Source organism: Procambarus clarkii, chromosome 61 (genome assembly GCF_040958095.1).
Source record: "Procambarus clarkii isolate CNS0578487 chromosome 61, FALCON_Pclarkii_2.0, whole genome shotgun sequence".
In the NCBI taxonomy this organism is placed as follows: Eukaryota; Metazoa; Arthropoda; class Malacostraca; order Decapoda; family Cambaridae; genus Procambarus; species Procambarus clarkii.
This window is the reverse complement of record NC_091210.1, coordinates 12,223,090-12,236,093: the sequence shown is the minus strand read 5'-3', so window position 1 is coordinate 12,236,093 and position 13,004 is coordinate 12,223,090. Positions and strand designations below refer to the sequence as shown.

General features: G+C 40.9%; 1 protein-coding gene across 8 annotated transcripts in view; it reads left to right on the top strand.

Annotated features, from left to right (window-relative positions):
* LOC123774381 (mitogen-activated protein kinase kinase kinase 11) overlaps positions 1 to 13,004 on the top strand; it is a 118,719-nt gene that overhangs the window by 94,919 nt on the left and 10,796 nt on the right. For 4 of the 8 annotated variants that reach the window (XM_069307798.1, XM_045768600.2, XM_069307797.1 and 1 more), the window contains one exon: positions 7,087 to 7,191. In XM_069307798.1, the coding sequence (XP_069163899.1) occupies positions 7,087 to 7,191 (105 nt within the window). Of the gene's footprint in view, positions 1 to 7,086; positions 7,291 to 7,553; positions 7,581 to 13,004 lie in introns of all 8 variants that reach the window. The other 4 variants (XM_045768598.2, XM_045768595.2, XM_045768594.2 and 1 more) reach the window with 2 other exon arrangements.

Genomic DNA, 13,004 nt, shown 5'->3' with positions numbered 1-13,004 from the left:
AGCCTGACGTATGAGTCACAGGCCATGCTGCATGGCTTGATCATCATTCTTCAGTGATCAACACCAATGTGTACCACATACACCGTGCCTTTTGTACATTCCCTGAGCTTCTCTGGTTGTCTTATGTGTTGCTGTGTGGTCGCTTAGCATGGTTGATATTGACCTCCTCTCTCTCCTTCCCATTGATGTTTTCCCCTTCTCTGGTGCTACCTACTCTTCTGTTGACTTATAAATAGGTTATTCCATATTTTTCACTTCTGCATTTATCATATTATTCATAATGGACTAACTGGCAAGATTCTGAACCGGGATAGCGGGTGTTTGACAAATAGGAAACATAGGGTTGTAATGTGCGTGTGGGTGAAAGGAAGTGGTAAGTAGGGTCCCTTGGGGCTTAGTACTTGGTTCACCAATATTCTAGATTGATATAAATGTCCTGGAGAAAGTATGATTGTACATGATACTGTTTGCAGTCATTGTAAAACTGATTAATAAGGCAAGTTAAATGCTAGGTACAGAATAAATGTCAGAGCTCATAAGTTGTACAAAAGCTGCCCCACCCTAAATCCCTAATGGATGGAAGGGAACATGCCAATGGGTATCCTGAAGATCCAGACCAAAATCTGCTCGAAAGCATCTGTTAACCTGGTATACAGTGGTTATCCAGAATATTGGGCAAGGAATGTCCCAGTTGAGAGCAGAAACGTCCAGAATGAAGTGAGGACCCATAGTATCTTGCATGGGAATGGATAAAAACAGGATACCTTAACTCTTGACCAGCACTAATTGTGTACAGTATATACGAGTTTGGTCCAGTTGGAGCAAATCCTTCCAGACACAGCCTTCGAGGGAACAGTCCCAGTACCTGGGAGCCGGTCGGCCGAGCGGACAGCACGCTGGACTTGTGATTCTGTGGTCCCGGGTGCCGGCGAGAAACAATGGGCAGAGTTTCTTTCACCCTATGCCCCTGTTACCTAGCAGTAAAATAGGTACCTGGGTGTTAGTCAGCTATCATGGGCTGCTTCCTGGGGGTGGAGGCCTGGTCGAGGACTGGACCGCGGGGACACTAAAGCCCCGAAATCATCTCAAGATAACCTCAAGATAACCTGCAGCCAAACCCGATTCTGCCGCTACCTGCACAGTCCGATGCAATGGGGATTTAGGGGCCACACAAAAGGTACACACATAACACGAAAGAAAAAAAATATTTATTCCATCTTCAATTAGGGAGGAAGCAACACTTCCCCATCCCTCCTCACCAGATCAGCTGGGGACTATAAGCAAATAGTTGCATGATAAATAGCAGCATGAGATGGGGCCCCTGACAGGGCCAGGGTCAAACCCAACACTGAGGAATGCAGAAACAAAAGGTATGAGCATCTGGATTGTTAAATACAGTGCCACAATCTTGGAAACTACTTGCAGCAGAATTCAACTAATCAGAATGGAATATCACAATGCACCTGCTGGTAGTCCCACGGTAAACACCCACCCAGAAACACAACACACAAATCAGGTAAACTCAGAAAGGGAGTTGTTGTTCAGCAACAGAGGCATAAGCATCACAAATTAACCTTAGTCTATTAACAGAAGTATATGGGGAAATACAGCCAGAGGCTGAGAAAAATACATATGCTTAACAAAGATGCCGAAGAAATAAAAGGAAATTCTCTTTCACAGAGTGGTAGAGGGTTGGAGCAAGTTAGGTGAGAAGATGGGGGAAGCCAAAACTGTCAGTAGTTTCACAGCGTTATATGACAAGGAGTGCTAGGATGACGGGACACAACGAGCGTAGCTCTCATCCTGTAACTACACTTGGGCAATTACACAAAAATGAAGTCCCACTTCACTCAAGTGAAAACCCAACAGAAGTGTTGTCACTGTACATACAAAGGAGAGGAGCAGCACAATCCCTTGAAAGTGTGTTAAAGTACTAAGCACAGTGCTGAGATGTAAACCTAGAACAAAGTTCCTAGGCATAAACAAAGTTACGGAACAACTTGAGGAGGAGTTGGTCCACAATGAAACTACACCAACAACTTCAGAAAAAGATATCCCTGGGACTCTTGGTTTTTGACAAACTGGCAGTGAAGAAAGGCAACCCTGATACACAGTTGTAGTGGCAAACTATTATCAATGGTACAAAAAAAGTGGTTGTACATGCCATGAAATGAACTCTCATTTTAGCACTTTAGTAATCAATTGCGTTGCAACTGCCTCGACGGATAAACTAGTAAAAAATCTTTTCTGGCAGAGCAGGTAGTGTCGGTGGTTTTGTAAGTCAGAAAGTGAGGAGGGGGGGCCAGTTCCTCGCTGCCTCCATAACATATTGGGTGTTAAGTGATAGTTGCAAGTAGCTCATTCGGTTATGACCATTCCAGAATCCTAATTAGGGTTCCTTTGATGCTAACTTGTTTTTACAAGAACTATTATAGGTATTGCTACTTGCTATCTTATAGTGGACTGGTCCCCTGGTGATGGCTGGAGCTTAACTTGCCATTGTTAACCTTATTCAACCTTGATTCCTGATTAAGACAACAACGTCAGCTCCTCATCACGCTTGGGAGGGAGGTCACGGTGTAGTACAAGTACTGTATATTGTTACAAATGGTCCCAATAGCTCCTGGCTCAATGAAGCAGTAGTGGGATTTTGGCTTGGTAAAGGGGTAATATGATTACCACATACAAAATCATGGCTGAAATTGACATTTATCAGGAAGAATTTTGTAGTCTGCCACATCAAGAAAGAGATAATTGATTAAAAATACAAAATGGGTGCCAAAAAATGCATGAAATTTCTCTTGCCAACAGTGGCAGACGGACGGAATAAATTAAGAATAGTGCATGACACCACATTAGATGCTTCAAAACTTCATGACAATAATTACCGTATAGGGAAGAGGGGACACCATAAGCATAGCTCTTGTCCTCTAACTACACTTGCTTACAATGATCTCCCAGGCTTGGTGACTTCTTTTGATAATTACTTACAAGTAGCTAATTCCACGATATTCAACATTTAATTTTTTTTAACGAAGGTAGAGAAGTGAAAATTGAATGTAAAGAAGTTGTTTGATAAATGCTTTGGTGTGTAAATAATAGTTAGTGTGCATTTTAAGTTTTATATCCATACCTTGTTTTGTTCATTTTCACTGCCCTTATTGATATGTACATTCATCATAAACAAATGTTTATTATTCTAGGGTGGAAAGATTGCTGTTGAATGAGAGTTAGCAATATGAGCAATGTAAAGATGAGAGGTTAATTACCGGAGTGTATAGTGCCCTCCCTCCCTACCAGCTTAGTGGTCACGGAGAAGTTACTGCATTGCCCCCCTTTACGAGAGTTTATGTCTGCACGAACTCTAATGCTCGTTTTCTTTTCCCTTTTAGTATGCTCACTAGAAAGCCTGCCATGCCCTCCTAGCATACTTTGTAATATTTTAGAATATCAAAGTAAGTGTAGGCCCAGTTGTTCCATAGTTACTTGGTTACTCATGTCTGCATGCTACCTCTTAGCTTATTTCATTTTCTTGTATGACTATGTTACAGCCTATGGAACACTGGTCTTATAATATTTCTACAAGCATTAATCATTTCTATTTGCATTTTGTTGTTGGCATATCCCATAAGAGTAATGATAAAATATTTTGGACTGTTTTATAGAGCAGTGCTTGAGTTTGTATTAGACATAAAATGTCAAGAACATAATCTGTTTATATTTAGAAAATGCACAAGATATAACTTTAATCAAAGCCATAAAAAAATCATAAGTTGCATGTTGGAAAAATAAGAAAAGACAAGAAAAATATTTGTTGGGACAACGTACTGAGGTATTACAGAACAGCAGTGTAGTGCGGACTGGGGTGCATCTCGCTCGCTACATTTATGCGTGATTAAATCAAGGCCAAACGAATTTCTTATGAGATTAATTATGAGATTAATGATTTGTCAGATTATTATTTATCCACCTCGGATAAATCTCGTGGATAAATCCTCGGATAAATCTCGTCTTGTCTCGGAATATTTTGTGTGCTATAGTTTTTGTCCCTATATAAGAGACTTGAAAGTTAGTGTTAGGCAACAGGACATGTTTTATCTATTAAATATGGGAACTAGATAGCTAGCACTGTACTTCATTATCATCCAAATTCATGAGGTATTGAAGCTATAAACTATGAATAATAGTCATGCATGAGTGCCTTGATGATTGGTATACATTGATTTGATACCACAAATGTTGGTGATGATTTAAACTGTAATATATACATCAGCCTACATGTGTACTTGCAGCAGCTCTTCTGACAGCATGTTAAGTTCACAGCTTTATTGGTGAATGTAAACACTTAACACTTTAACGGTCCGACCCATTTGCGCATACCCGACCTCAAATATTCCGGGCATCTCAAGGTCACACATAGCGACGCCTAAAATGTTTATACTTTTTTTTTTTCTTTTTCTACGTTTGCTCAGTTAGTTTTTGGGTTATACCTGTAACTATTATAAATTTGGTGTCAAGATGTTCACTAATGAATTTGCTAGAGTATGGATGCATAATAGTTTATGCATGACCGTGCTGGTTATACAAATGTTTATGAACATTTCAACATTCCTCAAATATTTTTAAATATTGATCATTTATTTTTAACATAAGTAAAAATAAGTGAAAATATTCACAGGCAGAGGAATATCATATTGGGTGATAAGTGATTGGCTCAGATGATCTCTGGATAGTCCTCTGGTACTCTAGTTGGATCCCCCCTGGTACTCTAGTTGGATCCCTCTGGTACTCTAGTGGGATCCTCTGATAAGCTATGCCCACACTGTGCTCCTCCCCCTCAAAAAAAAAAAAAAAGGAATTATCAGGAATTTTCAGGAGTCTGGAGACAGAGAATGAGATTTAGTCATTGGTACATTTACTGTTGAAGTACAGATGGTGCATTTTAGTGTCATCAAAGCGCATATATAAGGATATATAAAGCGCATCTGGGAACATCCTGTGCGTAGGTTCGAACCCTCATCATGGCCCTTGTGGATTTGTTTGTTTACATACAAGTTCAGTAGTTGGGTTATGAGACGTAGTTTGCCAAATAGAAAGAGTTCTTAATGACGTGTTGGCACAGCATAGTCAACTCTTTTCATATGATTCACTTCTTTTTCATAAAAGATGACTTGATAATAATATTTAATTGATAAGAGAGTGAGGCATGACACTCCTCTATGGCCCAGAGTAACTAAAAACAGAAAGAGAGTGAGGGGGGTTAAGAGTTTCGGGTTTAATGCACATGTGGGAATAGTGACATTTCTTACAAACTACTCTCATAAAGGCCTGCTCACATTAATGGGTATATCTTGATATCTAGGACGTGTTGACTGTTTTGTGCCACTGAGGGGTGCTAAATAGCTTTCCAGGCCAGGGACCTTTTGAGAACACAATATAACACAGATTTTGTTCTTAGGTAGTAAGTATTATTTTCTGATTGCTTATGCCTCTAAAATAGACGATTATTTTCCCTTAAACTTTGCTGTGATTTTTGCCTAAGAGAGTTTAGTGAAAACAGCTTGAAGATAGCTGATGACTTCCGAAACATTATCTTAGAGCTATAACGCTTCGTTTCTCAAGTCTGCAGCCTTCAGGTACCTTTAGGACATCTTCCCTAAGCTGTCGTAGGCGAAGATCACAGTAAAATTTGGGGAAGTGATACAATTTTCTATACTGTACTTTGGAGGCATAAGCACTTGGAAAATAACGTTATCCAGGATATTTTTTTTATATTTTTTTTACAGTATAATTACCTCGGAAATTTGCTCGGTTTAGGAGAGATACGAGCAGTTGCTCTCAAAGGAGCACATTATGCCTTTTATAGTCTAGTACATGAATTGCTCTTGAATGAGTTGAATACAATATATGAAATTTTACTGAGAAATGGTATGACTATGCATGACAAACTCTAGAAATGATGCAACCTGTTCATACAGATAGAGCATTTTACATCAAAGTCCTGGGAGCTACTAAAGGTTTGTTGACTTTGTAAGACCGAGATGGCTATGCAACAGCTAGTATACACCTCAACCTCAAGCTACAGCACAGTCTTGCTGTGTGTGTGTGTGCAGTAGCGAGGAATGATGTTGCTATCAGTTTGCTTTCACTGCCAATGGGTTCACATTTACAAGCTTCTCAGTTGAAACACAGACCTTTGGTTCTGCAAGCTATTACGCTTTGCTGCTTTGAAGTATTTGATTTTGTAATGATGCATTCGTAAAGACATAAATGCTTCAGGACAATGTTTTGTCTTGAGCTACGTTGCACAGTGCTCACTGACGATGAGTTCAGAAATGGTTAATGACTCATCTTAGTCAAGGCTTAGGCCCAAATTGCCTAGTTTTGGTTCTTTTAATATATTATTTTTTCTAAATAATTGTTTATTGGTTTATTTTTAGGAATGTGACCCTATTATGTATATGTTGTACTGTATTTTTATGAGTGTAATTTTGTAGAAATTTGTTATTGATGTGTATGCCCTAGATGCACTGCATGTGGTGAATGCTCATTGTTGTGGAATTTGGACTTAAGTGTTGTATCAATAATACACACAAGGTTTTGTTAGTGTAGCAAATACTGTACAGTTCATGATTTTTTCTATTACTGTATATCTATATATTGCCATATATATATATATTGATAGTCGTCTTTGTTGTTTGTCAGTTTTTTTCTAGAGTTCTTTCAGATCTTTGTACAATAGGCGAGAAATATATTTTAAAAGGGTGTTGCTTGCCTTGGTATAGTGAGTAATGTGAGTAATACAGTGGACACTAAATTTAAATTGAAAATCTTATTTATTTAAGTATGTTTTTATGATGTTCCAATAAAATTCTTTCATTTGGTCTAGTAAAGTTCTGATATATAGTATATTTACATTTAAAATAAACATTTAATTACATCAGTGGAAATATATTGTTTGTGATCATTCTAAGTTTAGTATTTTGAGGGAGTACTAAGGCTTATTATTGGATGGTTTCTGTATTTAGCTGGTAATTTTATATTTTAGTTTGAGTATGACTAAAGTAGGAAACATTGGACTTACAGTACCAGCCGATGGTGTGAAGGGCAAGACGTGGGGACCCAGCACAGCACACCAGAAGGAGCGGGGCCAGATCATTCCTCAACATACCGACAACCAAAAACGATGGAGTAAGTCTGCGCCCAATCTTGAGAAAACCCTTCGGCCCCTTCCATATACTGCCACTATGACTGGGCTCAACCAGATTACTGCTTATGGTCCAGAGATTGGTAAGTTTAGGAGGGGTAATTACGCAAAGACTCGACCTGATGGCCATAAACATTCGAGAGGCTGTCTTCTTGGATAACTCTTATGAGAACTGTGATGAAGCATCTAAACAAGAAACAAATGTAACATACAGTAGTTGCTTCACTGGATTATATTGTCATATATATTGTTGCACTGATATATGCACTCGTGGGAAATACCACTCAAGCTGAAGAACTCTTGATGGAGGAACGTGGATCTTATACCGTTCCTCTCTTGTTTCAAGCTGGCAATGGATATTACTACATGCCAGGTACAGTATATTCAAATTGTCATGTGTATATCGTCAAAGTTCTGTCCTCTTAGTTTGAGGTAGTTTGATTTTTTATATAAAATACATGTATCTGAACTGTAATGCTTGATGATGAATTTGTATAAAGTGATTGTGACACACTAAGTTTGTTGTTATATAGTGGTGCTGGTCTCTTAAAGTAATATAGCAAAATTATTTGTCTTATTTTTGGTGTTATCTCACCATCCACTGGAATGGGGAGACGAAACTGTTCCAATGGATGAAGTCTCAGGAGATGTAGTCTCGGTAGTTCTGCACTTACAAAGAAAATTGCCAAATTTTCTCAACACCCCTCTTTTGTCTCGACCCCTCTCTTAATCCGTACCAGTCTTAACCCATACTCTCACTCCAAACATTCCCCCCCCCCCTTCCTCTCACTCAACCTGACTGTCACCTTAACCTCCACTCTCAACCCGGAGTCTGGCCTCGTCCCCGTCACTCTCAACCTGAACTCTGGCCTCGTCCCCGTCACTCTCAGCCTGGACTCTGGCCTCGTCCCCGTCACTCTCAGCCTGGACTCTGGCCTCGTCCCCGTCACTCTCAGCCCGGACTCTGGCCTCGTCCCCGTCACTCTCAGCCCGGACTCTGGCCTCGTCCCCGTCACTCTCAGCCCGGACTCTGGCCTCGTCCCCGTCACTCTCAGCCCGGACTCTGGCCTCGTCCCCGTCACTCTCAGCCCGGACTCTGGCCTCGTCCCCGTCACTCTCAGCCCGGACTCTGGCCTCGTCCCCGTCACTCTCAGCCCGGACTCTGGCCACGTCCCCGTCACTCTCAGCCCGGACTCTGGCCTCGTCCCCGTCACTCTCAGCCCGGACTCTGGCCTCGTCCCCGTCACTCTCAGCCCGGACTCTGGCCTCGTCCCCGTCACTCTCAGCCCGGACTCTGGCCTCGTCCCCGTCACTCTCAGCCCGGACTCTGGCCTCGTCCCCGTCACTCTCAGCCCGGACTCTGGCCTCGTCCCCGTCACTCTCAGCCCGGACTCTGGCCTCGTCCCCGTCACTCTCAGCCCGGGCTCTGGCCTCGGCCCCGTCACTCTCAACCTGGATTCTGGCCTCGGCCCCATCACACTCAACCCAGACTCTGGCCTCGCCCCCTTCACTCTCGACCCGGACTCTGGCCTCGTCCCCGTCACTCTCGACCCGGACTCTGGCCTCGTCCCCGTCACTCTCAACCCGGACTCTGGCCTCGTCCCCGTCACTCTCAACCTGGACTCTGGCCTCGTCCCCGTCACTCTCAACCTGGACTCTGGCCTCGTCCCCGTCACTCTCAACCCGGACTCTGGCCTCGGCCCCGTCACTCTCAACCCGGACTCTGGCCTCTCACACACTGGTGTACTCGCATACCTGCTTGTCCTCACACAGTCATTCAACTGACTGATAAGTTGTCAAACAGTAGTTCTACCTATATGAGTGCAGTAGTACCCCAGGCTGCAATTCTTTTACTATGTTGTGATGCTGTCGACTAGAGTGCATCTGGGAACACCCAGCGCACAGCTTCGAACCCTCATCAAGGGGTGCTCGAGAGCTGAGTGAACGGCGCTCGGGATTCGTAGTCCTAATGTTCCGGGTTCGATCCCCGGTGGAGGCCGAAACAAATGGGCAGAGATTCTTTCACCCTTATGCCCCTGTTCACCTAGCAGTAAATAGGTAACTGGAAGTAAGATAGCTGCCACGGGCTGCTTCCTGGGGATTTGTAACAAAAAAGGAAGCCTGGTCAAGGACCAAGTCGTGGGGATGATAAGCCCCGAAATCATCTCGAGATAATCTCAAGAAGGCTCCTGTGGCTTTGTGCATTGATATTTCACATCAGTGTGATTTCTGTGTATCTTCATTGATGCCAGCTCTGTTTTTTATAATAATCAAGCCCTAATCCTACTTAAGAAAACTGCCTAAATACCATTGCCTCCAAAGTTTTAATGTGTGTCTTATGAGATAGCTTTGCTAATGTCAAGATATAGAATGTTGTGATCCTTCTCACTGTTAACTGCTTGAAATATACAGTACTGGGAACAATTTTTGTGTAAATTTGTTATACATGAGCAGTCCTTAATAAAACTATGTTATGAAGCCTTTATTAATCTATGGTTTTCAAGATGTAGATGAACAGTTAGGACAAATATTGGCTTCTTCTGTGAGGTGAGTTTATGTATGTGACAGATACAGGCCTAAATAAAAAAAATTTAGCATTACAAATTGTGGTCAATTATCATACTGATATTTACGGTACCATGGAAGGTGCGGGGGGGTAGGGGGGGTGGATGGAACCCGTACTCAGACTTGTTTCTAATCCGTGTAAATCATCAAGTTTATGTAATATTCAAAGCGCTCTCCATTTTGTGTTTAAGGTTGCCCAATCTTCATTAAACGTGTTCTGCATTCATTCCAAATAATTAGTTTTATGTGTGTCTTGTCTCAAGTGTCACCCCTGAACTCTACATATTTACTTGCATCTGTTCTCCTCAGTTAGGACTTTTTAATTGTCTGAGGGAGAATAGGTTTCATATTATTTTTATTTTATATTAAACTTAAAATTATTAATTTATAAGAACCAGGTAAGTGAAGCAATGTATGTGAACACCTTCGGTATAGTACCACATTAAAAAACTAGACAGAATAATAATTCCTACAAAAAGCCCAATGATATTAGTGAAAAAACGTGAACTGGTGGAAATTCGTATGCGATAGTACTGTAATTCAAGTTTCACTATGAGCATTAACCCCTGAACTACGGCATTACAGTAATTTAAGTACAGTGGAACCTTGGTCTACGAATTTAATCTGTACCAAGAGATGGATCGTAAACTGAATATTCATACACCCAAACAAATTTCCCTTAAAAAATAATGTAAACTGAATTAATCCATTCAACACACTCGACAATATTAATTAAAAAATACATTTTGTACAGAATACTACTCATATTTTTTAATGTACCTTACCCTTATTGAGGACTTGTTGGCATATGGAAGATGGTGAGAAGGGGAGGAAACAGGCATTGTTTTGCTACCTTGAAAATGTGTGTTTTCTTGGTCAATTTTTTTGTTTCTCAAAAACAGGCCACTTTCATCAACATAAAACACTTGAACACTGTACATCTTCAATAATTTTGGCCAATTTTGGAGCAAGTTCCGCTACTCCTTTCTCATCAGCACTAACAGCCTCGCCACTCGCTTTTACGTTGTGTATATTTGCTCTTTTCATATGCTACAGAGATCACCTCGGCCTGTGTCCTTTCACTCAAGACGATAATTGCTCTGCATGTGGATACTGTATTTTCACAATACTTTGCAAATTAGCCGCTGGAAAAGTATGAAAGTTGTTTGGTCTATATCGCTGTAAAAAGAAAGCAATCTCATATACACATTTCCAAATATTTTTTATTTGTTAAATGGGGAATGTTAAACTGTTCATAAACATTAGAACATTCAGTAGTCATACATAATCTATTATCAAAATACATTTTGTTTTTTTCTGGACCATAACTAATTCATTTGTGAACATTTTGACTCCAAATTTATAGTCATAGCTCAGAACTAAGAAAATGTAAAAAGATTATAAAATTCTTATGCGTCGCTGAGTGGTGCCCTCAGATGCCTGGAATGTGTACATTAGAGTATGTCCTCCCCTGCCCCCACCCCACCCCCAAGTTCGAATTACTGACCCTGCCCAGGATGCAACCCCACAACAAGCTAACTAACTCCTGAATACCTACTCACTGCTGGTGAACAGAGGCATTAAGTAAAAGGAAATGTGCCCAACCATTTCTGTCCCGCCTGAGATACGAACCCGGAATTCTCGATTGGAAGAGACAAACACAGGCAGCTACACACACACACACACACACACACTTAACCTTGTCGAGGCAAAATGTCTAAATGACAGCAGGAATGAAGAAATCAATTATTTTTTCTACAAAGTGATAGGGGGTAGGCAGACCAGTAAAATGGTACAAAAAGGCAAACCAACAAAATCACTAGAAAAAGAGGGGTAGTAAAGAATAAGGAGAGGGGGGAACATGTTCCTGAAAATTGCATACACCAACATAGATGGAGTGAGATCAAAGATACTGGAGTTAAGTGATGTAATACAGCTGCAGACGCCAGACATTGTTGCACTCACGGACACAAAACTTGAAGATATTTTAAATGAGGTCATATTCCCAAGGGCTACTCTGTCTGCAGACGGGACAGAAAAATTAGGAAAGGTGGTGGCATTGCTGTGCTGGTGAAAGAACACCGAAAGGTAAATGAAATAATGATTGCCAATCCACGAGAAGTTGACATAATAGCACTGGAGATCTGCAATCAGGATGATAAACTAATGATCATAAATGCATATAGTCCACCACCATGCAACACATGGTCAGAGGAGGAGCTGGATAATAAACGAGAGGGTCTTATAACAATAATGAGAGACTTATCAGTGAGAGGTTATAAAAATAGATCACGACTGTTGGTAGTCGGCGACTTAAACTTGAAATCAATAGACTGGGAGGCATATGAAGCTAGAACAGAGGATTTTTAGACTTGTAGATTCGTAAACCTCATCCTGGAAACATTCATGTTTCAACATGTTAAACAAGCTACGAGGATGAGGGAAGGAGATGTTCATTCCATGCTAGATTTGATATTTACCAGGAAAGAGGAAGAAATATTTGACATTCAGTACCTCCCTTCCTTGAGTAAAAGTGACCATGTCTTTTTGGGAATAAAGTATGCAATGCGTCATAATCTGGAAGAAAATGAGGTTGAAGCAGTTGAAAAGCCTGATTTCAGGAGAGGTCATTATGGGGAACTCAGACATTTCTTTAAGGAATTTGACTGGAAAGACTTGCTGTTAGGGCATGAAGTAAATGAGATATATGTCAAGTTTTGTGAAATATGATATAGGCACAAACAATTTATACCAAAGCAGAGATGCAGACCTAGGAAACAGGATTGATTCGACAGAAATTGCGAGAGGGCCAGATACCAAAAGACACACAAATGGGATCAATATAGGAAGAGGCCAAACCCCAAAACATACCAGCGATACAAAGATGCGAGAAACTACACAGCAGTGAGGAGAGAGGCAGAATTTGAAAATTTTTGAAAAAGGGATTGCAGACAAAGGTAAAACAGAACCAGGTCTATTCTATAAATTCATAAACAGCAAATTGCAGGTAAAGGATAATATTCAGAGGTTGAAAATGGGAAATGGATTCACGGAAAGTGAAAAGGAAATGTGTAAAACATTAAACGAAAAGTTCCAAAGTGTGCTTGTACAAAATGAAACTTCAGGGAACCAGACATAATAAGAATTCCAGAGAACAACTCAGAGCACATAGAGGTTATCTTGAGGTTATCTTGAGATGATTTCGGGGCTTTAGTGTCCCCGTTGCCCGGTC